Below are 25235 nucleotides of genomic sequence, written 5' to 3'. Positions count from 1 at the left end.
CCCAACTCCTCGTCCAATCAACAGTCATCTCCCGCCTCGACTACTGCAATGCACTGCTCGCTGGCCTCCCGGCCACTGCCACTAAGCCTCTTCAACTCATTCAGAACGCAGCGGCCCGCCTGATCTCAAACCTACCGAAGTCGGCCCATGTCACCCCACTTCTTAGGGACCTGCACTGGCTCCCCATTGCTGCACGAATCCGCTTCAAGGCCCTCGACCTAGCATACCGTGCGGCAAAGGGAACCGCTCCCGCCTACCTCCGGTCAATGGTCTCTAACTACACACCCTCAAGACCCCTACGCTCTGCATCTTCTGGCCGCCTCAGACCTACTCCTATCCAAGCTCCGGGAGGGTCATCAAAGAGAAGTCGCCTATTCTCAGTCCTTGCCCCACAATGGTGGAATGAACTACCCACCCCAGTTAGGACAGCCGAATCACGTCCAATCTTTCGCCGTCGACTAAAGACGCACTTCTTCAACCATTATCTGAATTAAAAAAAAAAAAAAAAAAAAAAAAAAAAAAAAAAAACCCTAACTAACCGTACTGTCATGCACTTGTCCTAATAAACTAACCTACACTGTAGCACTCAACACTTTGATGAACATTGTTGCTCAGCTGATAGAGTTGTGCCCTTCCTGATGGCTTGTCGTACAGAACTTGTAAGTCGCTTTGGATAAAAGCGTCAGCTAAATGACTAAATGTAAAAATGTAAATGTAAATACACAATATACATTCACACATGCTCGTGCACGTACACACACACACACACACACACACACACACACACACACACACACACACACACACACACACACACACACACACACACACACACACACACACACACACACACACACACACACACCTGTCACTATGTGTTACATTAACACACCCTTCCTGGACTATATATTTGCATATACTACCTACACTCAAAACTGTGAGCATCTGAACGTGACACTGTTCAGTGTTCATATGTTTTGCACAATACTGCACAATTGCACAGCTCTGTTACGTATTCTATTCCACTGTATTTTCTATTCTAATTAATGTATGTATTCCTGCACAATTGTACAGCCCTGTCTTATATTCTATTCTATTCTATTTTATTTTATTCTATTTCAATTGTCTGTTAATGTTGATGCACCAAGACCAAGACAAGACTTTTCTGATTCTGACATACAAACATGCACACACGTGCACGCACACACACACACACACACACACACACACACACACACACACACACACACACACACACATGCACACACACACACACAGCGGTAACTGAAGATATGAAACTTGTCATTCGAGTCTGTTTACAGTAATGTGCTGTGGGCCAGTGTTCCACAGCTGAAATCAGGGCGACGAAACAAGATGCGTCTAACTTTATCTATCCTCTTACATAGACCTTTGTATAGGAGAGTAGAATATGACTGGGATAGAATAGAATAGAATAGAATAGAACAAAACATAATGGATAATGAAAGTACAAAGTAGAACGTTTTGTGCGCCAAAGCAGGGATCACATGACTGCTGTGCTTCATGGTGATCATTGTAAAGGTTATCTTATCAGACATGCCACGTCTTGTTCTCTCCATTTGTCTGACATCTCTCTCCCCCTCCCTCTCCTCCGCTCTCCCCTCCCTCTTATCCTCTCCCCTCCCTCTCCTCCCCCTCTCTTCCTATCTCTCCCCCTTCCTCTCTCTCCCCTCCCTCGTCTCCTCTCCCCTCCCTCTCCTCCCCTCTCTCTTCCTATCTCTACCCTTCCTCTTCTCCCCTCTCTCTCTCTCCCTCACTCTCCTCTCTCCCCCCTCCCTCTTCTCTCCTCTCTCTTCTCCTCTCTCTCCCCCTCCCTCTCCTTCCTCTCTCCCCCTCCCTCTCTTCCTATCTCTCCCCCTTCCTCTTCTCCCCCCTCTTCCTATCTCTCCCCCTTCCTCTTCTCCCCTCTCTCCCTCCCTCTTCTCCTCTCTCCCCCTCCCTCTACTCCCCTCTTTTCTCCGCTCTCTCTCTCCCTCTTCTCTCTCCCCCTCCCTCCTCTTAATCTCCCCCTACATTAGGAAATCTGCAATGGGAGACCACCCCAGTTTATAATGGATGGAGCCACACGTATGGACGTGCGCCAAGGGGATCTCAGTAAGTGGACGTCTACAGAAGTATTATATAGCCGCTTCTCTGCTGATCTCTGCTGACAAGTACGCTTTTATTGGACATTTGTCTCTGAGGAGGTTATTGGTGTCTGGTAAGGGTCAGGGTTACCTTGCCAGCCTGCCAGGTACTTTGTCAGAGAAGGGCCTGATAAAGTAAAGCAAAGCAAAGCAAAGCGGGGGAAAGCAGGATGGTAATTTTATTATTATTACATTTCATATAATGCAAAGGTGTATGCTAGTATGCTAGCTAAGCTGGACCATTTTATTTATTATTAACTATTTCTACCTCTCTACCTACAGTTTCAGTCCCCAATGTGGGGCCAGGGTACCTCAAAGCACTTCAGTCTAGTCTAGTCAAACCGGTCTGGAACAAAAATGGTTCAGCGTAATTAGTAAAAAATGTGTTCTTTAAGTGCATGCTCTCCTGTGATCTCCTGTTGTCCTCTCTCTCTCCTGACCTACTCACCTCCTTCACCTTAGATGACTGCTGGTTCCTGTCTGCACTAGCGTCCCTCTCCCTGCATCGCCCCCTGCTGGAGAGAGTGGTCCCTACAGGACAGAACTTTCAGGAAGGATACGATGGCAGCTTCTATTTCCGAGTCAGTATTTCTGTGCCAAACTAACCAGCCAGGCAGTGGACCTACTCTTAAAGTTAGTATCACAGTGCCAAACTAACCGGCCAGGCAGTGGACCTACTCTTAAAGTTAGTATCACAGTGCCAAACTAACCGGCCAGGCAGTGGACCTACTCTTAAAGTTAGTATCACAGTGCCAAACTAATCGACCAGGCAATAGACCTACTCTTAAAGTTAGTATCACAGTGCCAAACTTATCGACCAGGCTATAGACCTACTCTTAAAGTTAGTATCACAGTGCCAAACTAATCGACCAGGCAATAGACCTACTCTTAAAGTTAGTATCACAGTGCCAAACTTATCGACCAGGCTATAGACCTACTCTTAAAGTTAGTATCACAGTGCCAAACTAATCGACCAGGCAATAGACCTACTCTTAAAGTTAGTATCACAGTGCCAAACTAATCGACCAGGCAATAGACCTACTCTTAAAGTTAGTATCACAGTGCCAAACTAATCGACCAGGCTATAGACCTACTCTTAAAAACGTCACTTGTGAACCGGTGAGGATTGCTTTGTTTTTGATGTCGTCAGAGCTCGGGGGCCATATTCACAAACATTCTGAGAGACCTCCTAACTTAGCACGAATAACTTGTATCTTTCTGTAGTGGGAATTAATCCTATATTGAAGGGGAAATTCTGAGAAATCATCATGAATCAGAGAATTACACCACAAGGCCAAACTTATAGTGTTGTGAGGCTGTGTGAATACAGGCCCAGATTACCCTACTGAATCTTTGTCTCTTTTTTCTTCATCTCTCTCCTCCTCTCCCTCTCTCTCCCCTCCCTCTCTCTCTCTCACCCCCCCTATCTCACTCTCACCCCCCCTCTCTCTCCCTCTCCCCCCCCTCTATCTCTCTCTCACTCCCCCCCCCCCTCTCTCTCTCTCTCTCTCTCCCTCCCCCCTCTCACCCCCCCTCTCTCACTCTCACCCCACTCTCTCTCCCTCTCCCCCCCTCTCTCTCTCCCCCCTCTATCTCTCTCTCTCTCACTCCCTCTATCTCTCTCACTCCCCCCTCTCTCTCTCTCACTCTCTCTATCTCTCTCACTCCCCCCTCTCTCTCTCTCACTCTCTTCTCCCTCTCACCCCCCCTCTCTCCCTCCCCCGCTCTCTCCCCCCCACTCTCTCTCTCTCCCCCCCCTCCCCCCCTGTAGTTCTGGCAGTATGGGGAATGGGAGGAGGTGAGGGTAGATGACCTGCTGCCCACTAGGAATGATAAGCTGATCTATCTGAGCTCTGCACAGACCTGCGAGTTCTGGAGCTCCCTACTGGAGAAGGCCTACGCCAAGTAAGTCTCTCTCAATCTGTTTGTGCGAGTGTGTGTGCGTGTGTGAGTGTCTATCTATCTATCTATCCATCCATCCATCCATCCATCCATCCATCCATCCATCCATCCATCCATCCATCCATCCATCCATCCATCCATCCATCCATTGATTGATTGATTGATTGATTGATTGATTGATTGATTGATTGAAAAGTTTATTAACAGATTGCAGAATGGGTACAGTACAGTACAGCTCAATACATACAATTGTTAAGGGGATGCAGACCAGAGAAAGACTTTCGTCTTGTTTACATCAGGGTCCCCCATTTTCAATTCATCATAACATATATGACATACATGACATACAGATAGACAGTACTGCTACATCTATACATTTATGACATATCAGATTTGCAAATACAGTACTGTTTGTGATACAAAAGTGTCCAGAAAAGGAGTGTATATACATTTGGCGTAGAAACTGTACATTGGAGGAGGTTGGATGTGTGGGGTGGGGTTGGGTGGGTTGGGTGAGGGCTGTACTTTGGAGGTGGGGGGGGGGGGGGGGTTGGGTAGGGGACACACACACATTTTACACTGTACATTGGAATATTGACAGAGCCTTACTTGGTCATTTACTGTACAACTAGGTTAGGACATTTGTAGGGGCCAGTTTCGAATTGCAGTCTCACGTAGGTGTTTTTTGAGAGTGTTTTTGAAAGTGGGTAGTGATTCACATTCCTTTACAGCTTTAGGTAGGGCGTTCCACATTGATGTGGCATAATTGCGAAACGTGTTTAGTCCCTTGTTTGAGCCGAATCTGGGTTTTACATGATTTGTGGAGCTCCCTCTGGTGTTGTGATCGTGGTATTCACTGACCTTTGGGAAGTATTTTGACATGTACATGGGTACCTTGGTCGCGTAGTGTATCTTGTAGACCAGGCCCATTGCAAGTTGCTGTACTCGGTCGTCTACTCTAAGCCATCCTAGGTTGTCAAAGTGGGCAGGGGTGAGGTGGGTTCTAGGAGTCAGGTCAAGTAGTAGTCTGACTAGCTTGTTTTGAGATGTTTGTAATTTGTTTTTTAGTGCCTTTGAGGTGCTTTGGTACCATGAGGTGCAAGCATAGTCGTAGTACCCTTGAATGAGTGCTCCTGCTAGAGTCTTCAGGGTATTCTTGTTTACCAGAGAGGAGATCCGGTACAAGAATCGCGTTCGTTGGTTGACTTTTTTTATTACATTGGATGCCATTTTGTCACAGGAAAGATTAGCCTCTAGGATGGAACCCAGGTAGGTAATTTCATCTTTCCTTGTGATAATATTGTCACCCACTGTAACCGAGAAGCCGTCGGTCTTGCTGAGTTTGTTATTTGAACCGAAGAGAATGGACTCTGTTTTGCCCATGTGTAATGATAGTTTGTTGTCGGCGAGCCATATGCAGATTTTGCCTAGTTCCGAGCTGAGGGCTTTTTCAACCTGTAACTTGTTCTTGTCAGAGACCAGCAGGGCTGAGTCGTCCGCAAACAGGAACAAGTTGCAGTCACAAGCTGACGACATGTCATTTGCATAAATTAGGAATAGTAGCGGTCCTAGTATGCTTCCTTGTGGAACACCACAGCTCACTGTGAGGGGGGGGGATAGGGTACCGTTTACTTCCACCATCTGTTCCCTCCCCTCCAGGTAGGATTGTATCCAGCTCACTGATAAACTATCAAAACCAATTGCTTTTAGCTTGTCAATCAGAATGGTGTGATTGACAGTGTCGATCCATCCATCCATCCATCCATCCATCCATCCATCCATCCATCCATCCATCCATCCATCCATCCATCCATCCAGCCATCACCCCCCTCTCTCCCTCTCTTCCTATCTCCCCCCTCCCTTCCTGTCTCTCTCCTCCCCCCATCTCACCCCTCTCTCTCACCCCCCCTCTCTCTCACTCTCACCCCCTCATTCTCACCCTCTCTCTCTCTTTATTATATATGTTATAATATATTGATTGATGTATATTTCCTCAGAGAGCTTGTATATTTTTTATTTGAATACAGGCTTCAATAGAACTGCTTCTCTTTCCTTCTTTTATAGTTTCCTTGGTAACTACTATCTAATAATACACTAGCGCTTGCCATGTAGTCTCGACCTCTCTGTCACAAACCACACTCCAAATCAGAAAGTGATTAGTGCAATTCTCAGACCTAATGGGCAGTTACAAACTGTGAATAGGTGAACAGTGGCAATGTATTAAATCTTTAACTGGTTGAGAGATGTATCTATCTAATACCTAAGTAAAGCCATGGCACTGTGAAGAGACTGGTAGGTGAGACAGTTTAAGGTTTATACCTGTGTTGTATGTAAGATATAATACACAACGAGGTGTGCAGTAGGCTTATATTATTTTAATGGAGATTTAGGAGATCACAGATACTGTATGCGCTGCATACAGTACACATCTTTAAGGCCAAATGATAGTTTCCGCATCCACGGGTGCGCGTGGGTATGCGTGACGTAAATTTCATCACTGTTCTTGTCGGCGCAGACCCCCATGGATATGCGCACCGACTGCGCACATGCACGGACTGTGAGCCTATATATGCGCGCTGACGGAGTGTGGAGCTTGGAGTGTGATCCTAGTGCGCATGTGTGGATCATGTACGCTTACAGACACCATAAATTTACTATAAACAGAGCCGTGTGCGCGTACGTGTCAGTTTTTGAATATATCAGCGCCTTAAGGCTGCCACAGAGTCGGGCATACTGTGAGCGGACCGGACTCCGCTTTCCTAGTCAAGCATACCACCGCGTACCAATTTCCTACATTTCTCATGCCAGTTTACTACACTTAATGCAGGTCGATGTCAACCAACTCGCCGAGCAGCCTTTTGTTTGACACCGGTGAGCGACGCGGAGTCCGGTGTGCGACGCGGAGTCCGGTGTGCGACGCAGAGTCAAGTGCGCGACGCGGAGTCCGGTCCGCTCACAGTACACGCGAAATTATAGTTTCCACGTTTTGCACACGCTCGCGCCTTATAAGGAGCTGGTGGGGCGTGTCTGTATGCAAATTCAGGTGTACAAGAACGCGCTTCCAGTCTGTGAACGAGTGACGTACTTGATTCAGGGGTTCCCAGCTGCGATCATTTTGGCAACTTAAGAAAAACCTCTCCACGTGTTGATGAATCCGGGGGTAACTGTCGTAGGCTTTCACTTATGAACTTCCAAGGAGGTTGTCGTGAGAGAAAACTTAAGACAATGTTGGTGAATGAGGTCCAATATCATTGATATAAATAGTGAAGAGGATGGGACCTTCTTGACTTCACACACTGTCGCCTTATTCTGAAACCAATCACAAGGCTTTCTATCAAAACCAATACTAGGGTTATGCAGGAACCCTGAGGTGGGCCTTGTCATGCCCAGAAATGCAGATGAAGTTCTAAGAACGAGAGTTCTAATTAGATATAATTACAGTCCTATACAGAAGGAACCGAACACGCTCTAAAACAGGTTATTTTAAACTGGCATCCTCCAACGATAACAAAACCATTGCCAACTTTCTTGGATTAAGTGCCTTGCTCAAGGGCACAAACTAGACCTTTTAGGAATTAGTGAGTCACGATGGATGCAATCTGGACAACAAAAACTGCAGACAGGAGAGCTGCTACTCTACTCTGGGCACGAAGAAGACAAAGCCCCTCACACAGAGGGGGTTGGCCTTTTGCTATCAACAGCAAAGAAAGCACTGATTGGATGGGCTGCACATGGATCAAGAATTATAACAGCCACCTTCAGAACCAAGAAGAGGAAAATCAAGTTGAACGTGATACAATGCTATGCACCAACCAATGACAGCGACGATGGAAAAAAGGATGATTTCTACAACAGACTGCAGAGCATCTTGGAACAACAAAAAGGAAAAGACATTGGCATTCTCATGGGGGACTTCAATGCAAAGATTGGCGGAGACAACACAGGCTTCGAAATAGTGATGGGAAAGCATGGCCTAGGAGAAATGAATGAGAATGGAGAGAGATTTGTGGACACCTGTGCCCTGAACAACCTGGTTATCGGAGGAAGCGTCTTCCCACATAAGAGGATCCACAAGGCAACCTGGGTATCACCGGATGGAGTGACCGAGAACCAGATAGACCACTTCTGCATAACCAGCAAGTTCAGGAGATCACTACAGGACCTGCGAGTAAGGCGAGGAACAGACATAGCATCAGACCACCACCTACTAAGCGCTACGCTCAAGTTGAAACTGAAGAAACACTGGATGGAAACAACATCAAAGAAACAGATATTCAATGTCCACCTCTTAAAAGACACACAGATAAGAGAAGTGTTCACACTGAAGCTGAAGAACAGATATCAAGCCTTGCAAGATCTAAGCAGTGATGAAGGAGACCAGCAAGACCAATGGGAAAGGATAAGGGAAACTCTCACAACAACATGTAAGGAAGTGATTGGAATAAAGAAGAGACACCATAAAGAGTGGATATCAGCAGAAACACTACGCAACATAGAAGAAAGGAGACAGAAAAAGGCAGAGGTTAACAACGGCCGAACAAGGGCAACCAAGGCAAAAGCACAAAGAGAGTACACTCAGGCAAACAGAAAGGTCAAAAGAAATGCCAAGAAGGACAAGCGAAACTACATCGACAACCTGGCTAAAGAAGCAGAAGAGGCAGCAGCAAAAGGAAACATGAAGGAACTGTATGACACCACCAAGAAACTGTCTGGAAAGTTCAGCAGACCAGAACGACCAATAAAGGACAAGGAAGGAAAGACCATCACAAGACTGGACCAACAGCAAGAGGGATGGGCAGAGTATTTTGAAGAACTCCTGAATAGACCGACACCACCTAACCCCCCGGACATTCAACCTGCAGAGACTGACATAGTCATCAACTGTGGAAAGCCCAGCAAGCAGGACCAGACAACAGGCCATTGCACAACTAAAGAATAGTAAGGCAGCAGGACCATACATCCCTGCAGAGGCACTGAAGGCAGACATAGACACCTCGGTAGAGATGCTACACCCTCTGTTTGAGAAGATCTGGGAGAAAGAGGAAGGGCTAACAGATTGGAAAGAAGGCTACTTGGTCAAAATACCTAAGAAAGGAGACCTCAGCCAATGCCACAACTACAGAGGAATCATGCTTTTATCAGTGCCAGGAAAAATCTTTTTTTTATCCACCTTTTCTCCACTTTTTCTATTTTTCTCCCATCCCAATTTGTCGTGCCAATTCTCCCCTCCCCTGTCTTGAACGTTGCTCGCATATGCCCCCCACTGGCCAGTTGTAGGGAGGATAGAAGCCTTGCATCACATGTCCCCTCTGATACATGTGGAGGCAGCCTGTCACATCTTTTCACCTGCCAGCACGGACTCTCATTGGCGAGGTGTAACGTGTGGGAGGCTCACACTACCCCCGCCATTTCCTGTCTCTGCTGTGCAGGCGTCCCCCAACCGACCTGTAGGAGTCGCTATCCACAACGTCCAGATGACCACCCATCGACTTCCACCCGCTAACTCTGCCAATTGAGTTAGTATGACGGCCGGCCCAAGCCGGAGGCAACGCCGACAGCCGGAGTCGAACCCGGTGTCTCTTGCGTTGGTGACGAGCGCAATGTCCGCTGCGCCACCCAGCCGCCTGGCAGGAAAAATCTTCAACAGAATCCTCCTTGAACGAATAAAGAAAGTGGTGGATCCCCAGCTAAGAGACCAGCAGGCAGGCTTCCGGCCCAATAGATCATGTGTAGACCAGATTGCAACCCTCCGAATCATAGTCGAGCAATCATTGGACTCTCCACTATATCTATCACTATCAACTTCGTAGACTATGAGAAGGCATTTGACAGCCTCCACAGAAACATCCTCTGGAAACTGCTTCGATACTACAGCATACCAGAAAAGCTTGTCAACATCCTATGAAGGAATGACCTGCAGAGTCATACACAGCGAACAGCTCACACAAAGCTTCCAAGTGAAGACTAGAGTAAGGCAAGGCGGTATACTGTCCCCTTTCCTCTTCCTCCTGGCCATCGACTGGATATTGAAGATCACAACAGCACAGAGGAGAAACGGGATCCAGTGGACACTCACAACACAACTGGACGACCTAGACTTTGCAGACGACCTTGCCCTACTATCCCACAGTTGACAACAAGACTAACATACTGGCAGACACCTCAACACAACTAGGCCTCAACATCCACCAAGCAAAGACCAAAATACTCAAGATCAACACAAACAACGAAGACCCAGTAAACCTGGAGGGAACAGCACTTGAGGAAGTAGAATCCTTCACCTACCTAGGTAGCATCATAGACAAGAAGGGTGGCATGGCGGCAGATGTCAGAGCTAGAATCAGCAAGGCAAGGGCCTCATACATCCAACTAAAGAACATCTGGAGCTCCAAGGTAATCAGTCAGCAGACAAAGATTAGACTCTTCAAATCCAACATCAAGCCAGTACTCGTGGAGGACAACCAAGATCACAATGACTAGAGTGCAGTCATTCATCAAAAGATACCTGAGGCGGATCCTGAACATCCACTGGCCAGATACCATCAGTAACAATGATCTCTGGCAGAGAACGGGCGAACAACCAGTGGAAGAACAAATCAAGAGAAGAAAGTGGGGATGGATCAGCCACATACTACGCAAACCAAACACCAGCACCACCAGACAGGCTCTTAGATGGAACCCCCAAGGCAAAAGTAAGAGAGGCCGGCCCAAGAACACCTGGTGCAGGGACTTGGAGACAGACATCACACAGAGCGGACTGACATGGAAACAGCTGGAAGCAAAGCACAGGACAGAGGACCCTGACGAACTGTTGTCGACTGCCTATGCTCCCCCAAAAGGAGCGATAGGCATAAGTAAGTAAGTCAAGGGCACTTCAGCGGTTGGTATTGAGGGAGAAGTTCATTCACTTCTCCACCCAGATTTTTCCCGCCAATCCGGGGGATCGAACTAGCGACCTTATGGTGACAAGACAAGCCTGCTTCTCTAACCTCTAGGCCACCGCTGTCTTACGCTATAGTCAGTGTCATTAACCTCTAACTTATTGATAGCATGTGGTGGCATTCGCTGGCCCTGGAGTTATGGTGTTTCACTTTCTCACTAATGACCTGAAGAAGCATCAGCAGCAACTAGGGCTGTACCGAATGTCATTTTTTAACATTCGAAGCTTCGATTGAAGTATTCGAACAAAGCTTTGAATGTCTATAAAAAAAAAAATCACAAATTTTTTAAATGTTTACATTTTTTTAAATTAAATTATTCATTTTTTTAACTGAATCCCAATTTGAATAAAGTGATTAATCTGATTAAATTAGTCTTTTTCTTTTATTAAATCAACTTTCTTTAATGAATATAACTCATCAGTTTCGTCAACATAAATAATCCAATAAGGGCACGGTTGGTATGAAAGTGATGGTGACGTCTTATAGTATAATATTATAATATTAGTGTAGCCTAATCTTTAACTGCAACTGTGAAGAAAACCCCCATTGGTTTAAACAGATTGAATAGACATAAAAAAAAAGATATATATATATATATATATATATATATATATATATATATATATATATATATATATATATATATATATATATATATATATATATATATATATATATATATATTATATATATTTTTTTATAAAAAATTCTAATGTTGATTTAGAATTCGAATGTCAACATTATGATCGAAGCTTCGAAGCATTCGGTACAGCCCTAGCAGCAACCCAACCTGGATCAGAGACTAAATGCTGATAATGAAACACACAACATAGATGTAAAACACACACTAAAGACACAGAGTTTGCAACACACAGTGGAGCTGCTCAGTGGTCAACAGTGTCAGACTGTGGTTGTACTGGGCAGCTCTTAGTGTGTAACGGTTCCCCCGGTCCTGCTCCACAACCCCCATTTGTCCATGGACATTTTCCCCCCGGTCCTGCTCCACAACCCCCATCTGTCCATGGACATTTCCCATACCTGAACTACGGCTCTCAACCACCAGGTGGCCTAGTTCAGTGTATTCATCTTTGTTGTCTTGTACTTATTAATGTCCTGTCTGTCATCACTAATCTGTTGTGTGTTCATCTGTTGTCGGTGCTGTGCACCATTGTCTAATTTAGTTTTGTCTTCCTTGTGTTGTATCTATGTGCGTTTGGTCTTGTCATGTTTTGTATATTTACCTTGTTATGTTTTCTGTTTAGTCATCTCCCCAGCTGTGTGTCATTCACTAATCATCCTCTTGTCTCTAATTAGTCCTTGTACTTAAGTGTTGTTGGCCCAGCACTGTTTGCTGGGTCATTACTTTTGTTTGCTGTTCATCGTCGTGAGTACTCTGTTAGTGTTGTGATTATATTGTTTTTTGAGACCACAGTCTCTCTTTTCTTTTCCTTTTCAAAGTGTTCTTTTCATATTATGCTCTGTGTGTCAATAAAGTGCACGTTATTTTGAAAGAAGCAACCAACGCCTTCGGTCTCCTATCTATCCTCTCCTCTGCCTATACTGCAATTGGGTTCCACACCACATCATGCCATCAAAACGTTCCATTCGTAACACTAGTGCTCAACAGTGTCAGACTGTGGTTGTACTGGGCAGTTCCTAGTGGTCAACACTGTTGCTGTCTCCTTCCTTCTGTCGCTTCCTGTTCTTTCGCTTGTCTTCACAGCCTAGAATATGACACGCCCACTGATGATGTCACGGTTTGCAAGGACATTTTCTTTTGTGGTTGAAAACCAACTCAGGTTCTGGACCAATGAATTTTCGGTCTGAACGTGCCGGCCGGTTAAAAATGTGGTTCGGGAACCGGAACCGGCATGGAGCCCGGTGAAAGGGCTATGAGTGTCATGGTTTTTACTTTATTTCGTCTTCCTGTGAGGGACAGCTGTCTATTTCGTCTTCCTGTGAGGGACAGCTGTCAATCACTGGCCTCTGTGGTTAATTGCCTCATGGTAGGGCAGGTGTGTGGGCTTGATTGCACCGGATTCAGTGCAGCTGTGCCTAATGGTAGCTGAGTCTATTTGAGTTTGAAGCAGCATTAGCTGCACTCCGTGGTGGTGAACGCAGAATGGACATTGTAGGAGGTAAAGGGTTCCAGAAGATGGCGGTGTTGCAACGTTAAGCCTACATCAAGCTAGAGTAGGTGGCGGTAATGCACCAAGAAGGCTGTGCCAACCGCTAAATAAAAATCAAAAGAAGAAGAAGAAGAAGCTGCTTTCTCATTCCCTTTTGTGTTGGTTATTATTCTGTTCAGGCTTCCTTATACTATATTAAAGTGTAGTGCTGTTCTCTGCCCTGTTCAGCATTTAGCCTTTCTTTGTAGCCAGTCTTGTTTTAGGCTACTGGCTTTATTTTACACTTTATTTTCTAGAAGCTGATCCCTTAATTGTAGTGTTTCTTTTCATGATAGTTTTCTTTTGTTTCTTTTGAACTGTCATTTGTCCACTACTGTACATAAACTCCCTTAGTGGAGGTTTATTGTTATTTAAGTTCTTTATATACACTCTGTTATTAGGAGGTGCCTTTGTGGCTTATTTAGTTTTTTCTACAATACCTCTTTATTGAGTGTTGTCCTGTTTTTTGGACTTTGTTACCTACTCAATCTGAGGCTTCCACCTGTAAAGGTTTCACCGAAGGATTTTATGTTTTGTTAACGTTCTAATTTTTTAAGCCAAATTGCTAACCCTAAATGACCGGATGTTGCAGAGAATGCACTGACGCTGGTGACATCGGGTGACCAGGGCCCCGTTCCCCGTACCTGGATAACTGAGTTAGCCGGATAACTTTCGGTGAAGTCTGACTTAAGCCGGACTTTCCGGTTCCCCGAATCTGGATTGTCCAAATCACCATGACAACAGATCCAAAAGTTTGAGCCTGGTCAAAAGCAGGGTTTAAGTTCAAGTTAGCCGGATGAACCATCGCCACGCCCCCGCAAAGAAGTGACAGCCCGTTTCCTGAAATTATTCCCACAGTCTACGATCTGCATTATACCATTCTGAATTACGTTTTTGTGCTCCATTCTTCCAGAGGGGGCTTTTGAAATGTAAAATAGACCCAAAATGCTGATACTAAATTCACTTTGTCCTAAATAATGCACGTTATATATACTGTGGCGCTCGCTCAGTGCGATGTACACATTATGTGGTTATTTTAATTGTAACTGGGATTAAGATGTCTGATGAGATGCGCTGTTTGACGGATTTGAGAAATTGAATGAGCCGTTGACGTCACATTAATGAATGAGGATAAAGAGATAAAACTTCATTCAAAATAAAGAATATTCTAAACACGGGTCTCTCGTTCATTAATGTATAAACAATGAATTTATCCCATCTGGCACAGTGGCGCAGCGGTAGTGCTCAATCCTGGCAACCCAGCGACCGGTGTTCGAAACCCCGTGTTTCCAATATAATTTTTTGGAATATAATATTAATGATTATACGCCAAAGTAGCCTAGTTTTAAGTTAAAATATTATAAATCTACATGCATTGAGGATGTCATTCTTTATATAGCTCTCAACGTGCACCAAATTGAATTATTCCTACATCGCAAAAAGAAGGAAAAGACTAGGTTTCGAACCCCGGTCGTCTGCGTGAAAGTCAAAAGAAGAACCCGTTACACCACAGTGGAGATAAGTAAAAGATCGACCATACATCAATCAATGGGAAGAGAGCCGTATCGTTATTCTGTATAACAGTTTAACTAATTATTTTCGCTAGCAAGATCTCATTTGATTATTCAATCCAGCAGGCAAGTTTAAAGAAATATAATCTGATTGATTGAGGTAATGAGGGACTTAAAATTAGCCTATAGATAACGCATTTAACTTGTCGGCGAGGCGATTGAGCCGTACCGCAATATGTTAATAAAGTTTTAAATCAATTAATCAATCAATGCCGCTAGAGAATCAGGATCTCTGCTATCGATACGTGCTGGCTTTTCAACTGGAGCGGCCGCGCGCACTTATCCTGGGTCTCAAGTCTGGCTTGAGTTAACGAGACTGAATCCACCTTCGAGGAACAGGAAAATCCCGGCTTCAAACATCGGGTTAACTGAATCTGGATAATGACATCTTGATCGACTTAGTTGAACCAGGTACGGGGAACGGGGCCCTGACCTGCAATGTTAAGCTAGTTTTGGCTAGCGATTTAAACTTTTTTAAAACTGCCTCTTAAAATTCTGAATCCACTGCCTTATCAGAGAGAGAAATGTAAAGGCTTTGTTCATGGGACCAGAGCGAAGGTTATCCTATAACCCTAGTTTTTTTTTAAACAATATATTTATTGGGTTTTAGTTTGCAAATTACAACATGTATATCAGCAGAGCAGTATTCAGCAAACATTTTCACCCCGTTCTCCCTCCCCTAACCCCACCCCACACAAAATAATAATTAACTTCAAAAACAGGTTCACATAGGAAGGATACAGATTTAAATAAAAAATAAACATAAATAAATAATAATACAACCAAAATGTTTTACACATTAAGTAAAGGGTGTTTCTTGTCGTTTTTACACAATAATAAGAGTTGTCCCACAGTACTCCCCCTAATCCCGTTCTTGTTGAAGCAAGTTCCCAACATTCGTACTATGCTTTAAGAAGTACACAAATGGTCCCCAGGCATTATCAAAAATGTTTTGTTTACGTCTAACAATATACACCATCTTTTCCATTGACATATTTGAAGCCATTTCTTTAATCCACATACCAATTCTTGGTCCATCAACATTTTTCCAATTAAGAGCTATTACACGTTTTGCTTGTAATATGCACATATCTATAAATCTAAACTCTTTGCGTTGTAGATGTGGGGTGGTAGGATATAAACCAAGAATAAAAAGCTTGGGATTCAATGGCAACTTCTTTGATAAAATTTGATCGATCAGATCAATAACATCTTGCCAGAAGGTTTTCACTTTCACACATTCCCATATGCAGTGGAACAGTGTCCCCCTTTCCTCACTACACTTAATACAAGTATCTGGAATATTATCATTAAACTTATGCAATTTAACAGGAGTTATATATGTACGCATCAGCCATTTATATTGTATAAGTTTTAGGTTGCTACTGACTGTCTGACTCTGTGCCTCTTTACATGCCACGCTCCATTCTTCTAAAGATATTTCCTCCTCTATGTCTTCGTTCCATTGATTCAGTTTTGATTCAGATGATTCATCTGAACCAGATACAAATAAGTCGTATAGCATTGAAATTATACCTTTACCATAACAGTGTCTAGTGACTGCTACCTCTAAGATGGAAATGTTCGGTATATCCCCTATAACCCTAGTTACATGAGTACTTGCAAGCGTTCTGCTCTGCTATGGGAAATATACCTAGGTATACCACGTTACTTGAAAGATTCCGCTACATGCACTTGCACTTGCCCGGCCACGCCCCTGTCCGCCTACATGTATATATGCGAGGGGTGTGACCATACATCCGCCTTCCCGAGTCTTGACCTTCATTAGGAAGACAGTCAGGGCCAGGGGTCCTCAGTGAGTTGAGAGCAGAACGTTCGCAAGTACTCATGTAACTAGGGTTATAGGATAACCTTCGTTACATTTCGGTACTTCGTCCCGTTCTGCTCTGCTATGGGACATAGGCCGGAGCAGGACGCGGAGAGCCTGACAAATGCACCCGCTGAGGTCCCCTACAACCATCAGAACACCGGGGAGGGTCCGGGCCCCCCCACCCCCCTAGTGAGGGGTGGGGGGGGGGACAGGACACCGACAAAGAGGGGACAGCACCCAACAAACGCGACTACCCGACCGCTCGCCTGCTCGCTACCAGGGAACGTACGTGAAGCATAAGCCTGTGTTACCGCTTCCACACCTCGTGGGATCGGGGTTGTTAAACCCTGACTGCCCGCGAGGCGTCCCGTGGGTTCGGGGTTCCAAACCCAGACCCCGTGGGCGAAGCTTTAGCAGCGGGACGCGAAGGAGGTCCCAGCCCCATGGACCACTCAAGGCAGGCTCACCGCCGAGTCCAGGGGCCAGGACCTGACAAAGGGACCTGGTGAGGACAACGAGGCAGTGGCATCGAGACCTCTCCAGGCATTTACTCGTGACACCACCTTTTACACAGCCAGCGCATCGGACAAGGCACAACAGGTGAAGGCCCTTCTCCGCCTCCGAGGAAGAGGTTCTGCCTGAGGAGGCTCGGGGGCTCGGGGAAGAGAGCAAGCAGTTCCCTCTGCTGCTCTCCTCCGCCGTGCTCGCATCTCTAGCGGTCGGGGGGCCGAACCCACTTGGTAGGCGGGGGCTGCCCTGACGGTGCGAAGAGCTCATCAGACCACCCACCACAGCCACTCACCACCGAATGGCGGAAGCGAGCAGAGGCGGGGAGCTTGTGCCGCAACCGGGCGACGCGCACCCAGCTCTGCATGCCGCTGGGGCTCACCGGGCTCAACGGTGAACCGCTGGTGGGGCCCAGAAAAGCGTTTCCCAGGTCTCGGTGGTGATGCCATTTTGACAAAAAATAGCCACACAAAAAACTAATCTAATACTCGAAACAACACTTGTTGACACGTGTGCCTGTAGCAAAAACACTTCCTGAAGTGAAAGAGACGGGAAGGCGGATGTACGGTCACACCCCTTGCATATATACATGTAGGCGGACAGGGGCGTGGCCGGGCAAGTGCATGTAGCGGAATCTTTCAAGTAATGTGGTATACCTAGGTATATTTCCCATAGCAGAGCAGAACAGGAGCAAGTACCGAAATGTAACTGTATAAACCACAGACGAAGCTAGGAGCGTTCCATTAATAGTTCATTCATTCATTTTCCTATAGCTGGAGCAAAGACTGGAGGCTTGGGAGCAGCATTCAAATGTGACGTGCTCGATCAGTCAATATTATGGGAGGGGCAGCTCTGATGAGCAATGGATTCGACTGATCATCAAATACTTCTTGACAGTACCGGTTGAGGTTGGCCCACAATCCATGATGAGCTCGTGAATGGGTGCGGGCACGCATGTAGATATGGGCGTGGACATGTACATGCACATAAGCATGTGCTCAAACATGACCAAATTATATGCACAAGTTAAACCTTTCAGTATAAACACATGTATGTGAGTGCTTTTATTCCATGGATTGATGTGTGCAAGTGACAAAGGGAGAACAGTATAGTGTGTGTATGTGTTTGTGCAAACATGTCTAGATTAATTTGTTTTATGGTTCTTATTCATTTGAATAAATGCCTCAAAATGTACTGTAAACTTTGCAGGCTTTTTTCTCAAAATTGTGGTTCGGTGACAATCATTATATAATGAGCCATATTAATATTTGGAGTAGAAAGACAATATTGATATAATTAGAAAGCCAATAATCTCCTCTTTCCAACAGTGTGTGACACTCAAAATATGTTTTGGGGTCAATGTGGCTAAATGTGAGCAAGTCACAAAGACATCACCTGTGAGAGTTCCATTGTGATGGGAGACATGGCATGGTTTTCCCTAACTGCCTGGGCTACTGGTTCCAGTGAAAAAGCAAAAAGACCCGGGGAGAGCGGGCAGCCCTTCCTAGTCCTTCAGACTAAGACAAAATCGGATGAACCAGGGTGACCAGTTTGGACACGTGAACCATATGTATTAAGGAAGGTCCAAAACCAAAGCATCGGAAAAATTGCGGTTGACGCGCGAGGCCCAGCATCTCTCCTGTTTTTGCAAATTAGATATCTATATCTGTACATATCCCTTACCCACCTTACTAGTTACACTGCTGGCCAGTATGACTAATACCATACTGTCTTTAGATTCAGATTTTATTTGTCATATGCAACAAGTACAATGGGAATTCTTACTCTCTATTTGCTCCACAGCATAAAGGATTAAAGAAGCAAGGTATTTATATACAATAAACTGTCTGCGGTATGTGCAATAACATAAGTACAACTAAGTATAAGTAAATACAAATAAAAACAAGTACACATTCGACAAGTTAAAAATAATTGCACATTATATTGATGCACGAGGGAGCAGTAAAGTGGCTGAGCATGTAGCAGCATTTGAGTCCAGTAATGAGCGGATTAACTTCTTCAGGTGTACTGCCTGTGGGTAGAAACTGTTGTTGTACCGGTTTGTGTTTGATCGTATGCTGCGGTACCGGCGACCGGATCGCAGGGGGGAGAACAGCTGGTGGGTCTAGGGAGTCTGGGATGATGCTGTTTATGTGAGTCATGACCAGCTTCTCCATGCACTTCATGGTGTTACGGCCACCGGGCGATAGTCATTGAGGCCTGTAACCCTGGTCTTCTTGGGTCGTGGCACAATGGTCGTCTCTTTGAAGCTCACTGGAACGACGGCCTGCTGCAGTGATGCATTGAATATGTTGGTGAACACAGGAGCCAGCTGATCCGCACAGGTCTTAAAGGAACATGCCAACATTTTGGGAAATTAGCTTATCATCTTCTCCAGAGAGAGACAAGAAGATAGATACCAGTTTCCTCTCTGTGCATATATATCTTCTTGTCTCTCTCTGGAGAAGAGGATAAGCTAATTTCCCAACATGTTGGCGTGTTCCTTTAAAGACACAGGGTGAAATTCCATCTGGGTCAGCTGTCTTTCCTGCTTTCACTTTCTTGAAAGTTCTGCGGACCTCATACTCCGACAGTTGTAGTATACGTTCCTCTGGTTGGGTGGTCAGTTTGTTGGTTTGTGCAGTGTTCGCTTCCTCAAAGTGAGCAAAAAACGTGTGGAGCTCATCTGATAGGGCAGAGTCGGTGTTGGTGACCCCCCCTGAGCCCCCCTTGTGGCCGGTTATGGTTCTCAGTCCTTGCTATAGATATAGATATAGTATCTACAGATATGTAAAAAGGATTATATGCAGGACATCTACAGACAGATGTGTGTGTACTGTGTATATATATATATATATATATATATATATATATATATATATATATATATATATATATATATATATATATATATATATATATATATATATATATATATATATATATATATATATATATATATATATATATATATATATATATATATATATAGTATATACGGTAATAAAAATACACCTGTATCACACATACTCTGTCCCACTGTAGATTTGTCTTTATATCAGCTTCACAAAAGGATTTATATGATCCTTGAAACAAAATCCTTGGCCCAGCCTTCAGTACTTTAATCTTCCTTACAATTGACACTATATTATGGTCACTAAAACCATTGAAGTAATATAAGAACCATGACGGTATCATTGAATCCATGCTCCTTGAGAGCACTTTGATGTACAACTTTAAAATGACCGTTGCCAAAATTGATTGAGGGCGGTAACTGGAGAAGTCCACTGGGTCCTTTTTAAAATGAGAGGGAAAAAAATTATACCTGTGAGAACAACCCACCTTGAGTGAAAAGTTAATAGTCAAGGAGGATTGAACATACCTAATTTACATTTACATTTAGTAATTTAGCTGACTTTTTTCCAAAGCGACTTACAGATTGTGAACAACAAGTCAGCAGGAAGGGTACATCTCTGGCAGCTAAAGGTCAGTGGCATTGTTTGTCAAATAGTGTCGAACTTGAGTGTTATGATAGGTAGTAGTACAAGTATAGTAGTAGGGTACATAATAGTAAAAATACATTAAGGTGGTTAGTTTTGGCCAGGTTTCAGCTGTCCTGACTGTGGTGAGGAGCTCCACCATTGTGGAGCGAGGACCGAGAATAGCCTGCTTCGCTTTGATGAACCCCCCAGGAGCTCAGATAGGAGTGGGTCTCAGGCGGCCACAAGATGCAGAGCGTAGGGGTCTTGAGGGTGTGTAGTTAGAGACCATTGACGAGGTAGGAGGGATTGTATGCTACAACACAGGGAGCAATTCAGGAGGGATTCTGTCAAGACCGGGAGATTTAGATTTTGGCATCGAGTCAAGAGTATCGTTCTTTTAAATTAATAGGGGCATCTAATTTGGAAGACTGCGAGAGTGGTTTGGTTCAAAGAGCTTATAAACAGCAGCATATCGTGTCTGTCTGTCTGTCTGTCTGTCTGTCTGTCTGTCTGTCTGTCTGTCTGTCTGTCTGTCTGTCTGTCTGTCTGTCTGTCTGTCTGTCTGTCTGTCTGTCTGTCTGTCTGTCTGTCTGTCTACAAACCAGTCCATCTGTTTATCCACTCTTCTCCTCAACCCTCCCTCTCTCTGTCTGTGTCCCAGGCTGAAAGGTGGCTACCGGGCTCTGAACATGGGTTATCCTCACGAGGCCATGGTTGACATGACGGGAGGTGTGACTGAGGTCCTGATTATCTCCTCTCTACCCAGAGACCCACATCACTTCCTGAAGCATCTACTGGCTAAAGGAGCCCTGATCAATTGTGCAAACTGCCAGGTAGAGAAACATCAGATAGATGTTGTAGATAGATGATGTAGTGATGTTGTAGATAGATATATAGATAGATGTTTTATCTAAGAGTAAATTGTGGCATTGTCGACAGCACTCACTTGACAATGAAAACTTGCTGTGTACATTCATGAACCAAGAGGAAGAAATCTATTGTTTAGGTGACCCCATGGCCTTTCCTCTGTGGCCACCATCAGGCCAAACCTTCCATATTCAAATGAGTATCTCCTGACCCTTTTGTCATAGTCACAACATTTGCTATGAATATTCATGATCCCTAGAGGGAGAAACCTGTTGACTTTGGTGACCTTTCCTCTAGCGCCACCATGTGTTATATGTATAGCCTGGGTCTGATGAGACTGGCAACATCGGAAACTCTTGTTTCTGTCATCTACCTGGTGAAATGTTGCATGTGAAAGTAAGGGCAACATGGGGAGGTTGTTGGGCCTTCGAGGAGCTCTGCTCTGTACCAAGTGCATTCTTCTAGCTATTAATGAATTACGTCGTCAGTACTGTATACGTTGTGTTTGGCATTCCAGTCAGTTGCCGATCTGAAGAAACGCACATAATTCCCTTTCATCATCATTGTTGTGGTCCCATCATAACTGAAAGAAATGGATGCATAACAAAATAATTGTATACAGGTCATGTCATAATGTCCTTTCATTTCATCCCCCCCTCTCCTCATTGTATCTTTTGTTTCACCTCTCTCCTCACTATCTTTTGGTTCACCTCCTCTCTCCTCACAATATATATTTTATTTCACCTCCTCTCTTCTCACTATCTTTCATTTCACCCCCTCTCTCCTCCTCACTATATATTTCATTTCACCTCCTCTCTTCTCACTGTATCTTTCATTTCACCTCCCCTCTCCTCGCTGTGTGTGGGTGGATGGTTCTCACAGGGCCCTCTAGAGCAGGCGAATGACCTGGGCATCCTGTTCAGACATGCCTACTCTGTGACCGGGGTAGAGAAGGTAAGTCTACCACACTACTGCACTCACTATTCCAGGATCCAAATACTAACCCATATCCCTGTTGAAGCAGGGCTGGGCCATATTGTCAAAATATAATATCACAATATATATTTCTTGACAGTATAATGATAATTCACCATATTCGTTTCTTCCAGTTAAAATTACAGTGAGTTGTGAGGGTATCCAATTTCAAATCCAAAATCGTTCTAATACTGCTGCAAGGAATTTTACGTTTTCTATACATCTTGGATGAGAGTGTAGTAAAAATCCCTGCCTTTGCGTATACCTTTATATTCAGTATACTCTACCTCTCAGCCCTAAGGTGAATGGGGAAGTTTCACACATTCCAACTATCCCTGACACATGGGGCCCCTCCGGTGCTCTCAGAATGAACGTCTTGAATACAGGACAAACGAGGGAGTTGGTCCACAATAGAACACCGTAGCACACGGATATGGTACAGCATGGTCCTGCATCCCTGTTAAAGGACCATACCGCTCTAAAGAGTTTTAGCTTTACTTATCAGAACACATATTTTACATTACTTCTTTTCCTGAGCAGAATAAAAAAATTTAAAAAAAAAAATATATATATACTAACCTTCTTTACCATCATGTACTTTGCTAAATAAGGAATCTGCCTTGCCTATATTACTACCTACTACGCTAATGTGTCTATATTACTATATGCACTCAAGACTGTAGCACCCAAGTTCAACACTGTTGGTGAACAACGTTACTTACCCTTAGCTGCCACCCTTCCTGCTGACTTGTACGTTTCTTTGGATAAAATTGTCAGACTAAATGTAAATGTAAGCAGAGTTTACTCTTTTAGATATTAAAGTTTTAATAGACTAACTAAACACACAGCCATGTTGCTGTCATTTTGCTGCCCTGGTGGTTGATATTTTCACCATGTGCTGATGTCAGAGTACCTATTTGCCTGGTCTGGTTGTCGTAAGGTTGTAAATATCCGAGTTTACCAACAGGAAATTGTACTGGAATGGCCGACTATCAGCAATGTACCTGAACGCGTTCAATGAACTCATTCATATTTTGGGAGAACGTGAGCTGAACATACTGTATTGCCACTAGATGAACGTAATTGTGAACGCGTTCATTCTCGGCGCTCTATCACAGTATAACTTTGTTCAAAAGTGTGCCAGATTTGCGTGTGTGCGCGTGTTGCACGTGGAGAGAGAGAGACTTGTTACGCGCAACGTGGGCCGCCCCTTCAAGGCAATGGTAGGGGAAACACTGATAAATAATCACAGTGCGACGGAAATGCCAGTATTCTGATTGCTGTCTGGTTCTATAAGAGTTGTGGCAATAATTTTTACAAATAGCTTGCAGCAACGTATTGAAAAAACAACTATAAACATGAAACCATGAACTTTAGTTCAAATTTTATTATTATGAACTATGAACTGAACTAGTTCCATTTAAAAAATTGTGAACTGTGAACTGAACTAGTTCATGTAGAAAGTGAACTTTCCCAACACTGCCGACTATGTGAATACCAGTGGTACTCAGGTTTACAAGTTGTGACTCATCAGTGACCTTTCACCTTTTGTGGTGCAACCACTTACATTTTAAACATGGAGCATCACAAGACATCAGAAAGATGTTGACATGCTGGGATTCATCAGAAATATGATGTTGAGATGCTGGGATTCAGAAATATGATGTTGACATGCTGGGATTCATCAGAAATATGATGTTGACATGCTGAGATTCCTAGAAATTGTCCAAATCACCTGCATCAAGAAAGAAAGGTTGAATTATCTGGATTCTGCTGCCTTGGATCTTGTTGCTCCCGATTTACGCGTCAATGTGGACAGACCTTACGCACCAAGAGTCCGTCTAGATAAAAGAAACAAGGTTCTCTGACATCACAGATTGGGGTGGGGCAGAGTGTAATATAATACCAACCACTAGGGCAGCAAAATGACCATGCGTTTAGTTACTCTTTAGAAATGTGAACATTACAGTGATTCATCTCCTGGTCGTGCTAAGAAAGCTCCTTAGAAAACATGCGTTTCTCTCTGCACATGTACTTATATATTCACCAGTAAGTCACCCAATGGGAGATGGGGGTACGGGACATGCTCAGATTGCGCTGGTGGAGTGTTAGTAGACACATGCGTTATACCCCAGTTCTTTCACAGGATATGATGCAATACGACGGTGGAGTGACATCTCCTCCGTTTACCCTCCTCTGTTTACGTTCTGTAGAGTGTTTCTGGTCCAATGCACACACCGATTTCTTCCATAAGAGACTACTAATTTGCAGTGTTGGCGAAAGTGTAGTATACCAAACTTCAATTAATAGGTTCAACTAAATGTTAACTATTCTCAAAACGTGTCGTTCAGTAGCTCACCAGTAGCTCACCGCGTACCTCGAACGCTATTTCGGCGTCGGGGACAACCGTGCTCGTCACGGATCTGGGGTAGCAAGTTCGACTCCCGGACAAAGCCGTAACTTTCTCAGAGTGTCTTTCCCCCCATCTGTACCCCCATTCAACCTGTTTCTGTCAGTCACACTTGACCAGAGAAAAAAGAGATAAACGCAAAAAGAACCAGCGGAATGGTCAAAGTAAAAAAAAAAAAAAAAAAAAAAAAAAATAGTTTAGGTTTACTTTATTTGTTCAAGTGGGACAGTGTACATTAATAAATATTTTAACAACGTAAATGCACCAAATGTTTGCCAAAAAGGCACATTTCCTTGGTAGTCCTCCTGAAGGTACAGGCTAAAATCCTATGTAAAAAAGAGCAATACAAACAGAATACAAGCAAGATAAATAACATTGCACATATACGACATCCGAACTAAGTTGCAGAAAAGTAT

At 44.2% G+C, this 25235-nt stretch overlaps 1 protein-coding gene across 3 annotated transcripts in view; it reads left to right on the top strand.

Moving 5' to 3' along the window:
• Positions 1-25235, top strand: part of LOC311233551 (calpain-9) — a 108629-nt gene that overhangs the window by 6018 nt on the left and 77376 nt on the right. For all 3 annotated transcript variants that reach the window (XM_084320518.1, XM_084320517.1, XM_084320519.1), the window contains exons 2-6: positions 2058-2133; positions 2628-2746; positions 3937-4070; positions 21229-21400; positions 22317-22388. In XM_084320518.1, coding sequence (XP_084176644.1) covers positions 2058-2133; positions 2628-2746; positions 3937-4070; positions 21229-21400; positions 22317-22388 — 573 coding nt within the window. The remainder of the gene's footprint in view (positions 1-2057; positions 2134-2627; positions 2747-3936; positions 4071-21228; positions 21401-22316; positions 22389-25235) is intronic.

This window comes from Notolepis coatsorum (genome assembly GCF_963971535.1).
Source record: "Notolepis coatsorum genome assembly, chromosome: 1".
Classification (NCBI taxonomy): Eukaryota; Metazoa; Chordata; class Actinopteri; order Aulopiformes; family Paralepididae; genus Notolepis; species Notolepis coatsorum.
Note: the sequence above shows the minus strand (reverse complement) of the source record. Positions and strands in the feature narration are given on the sequence as shown.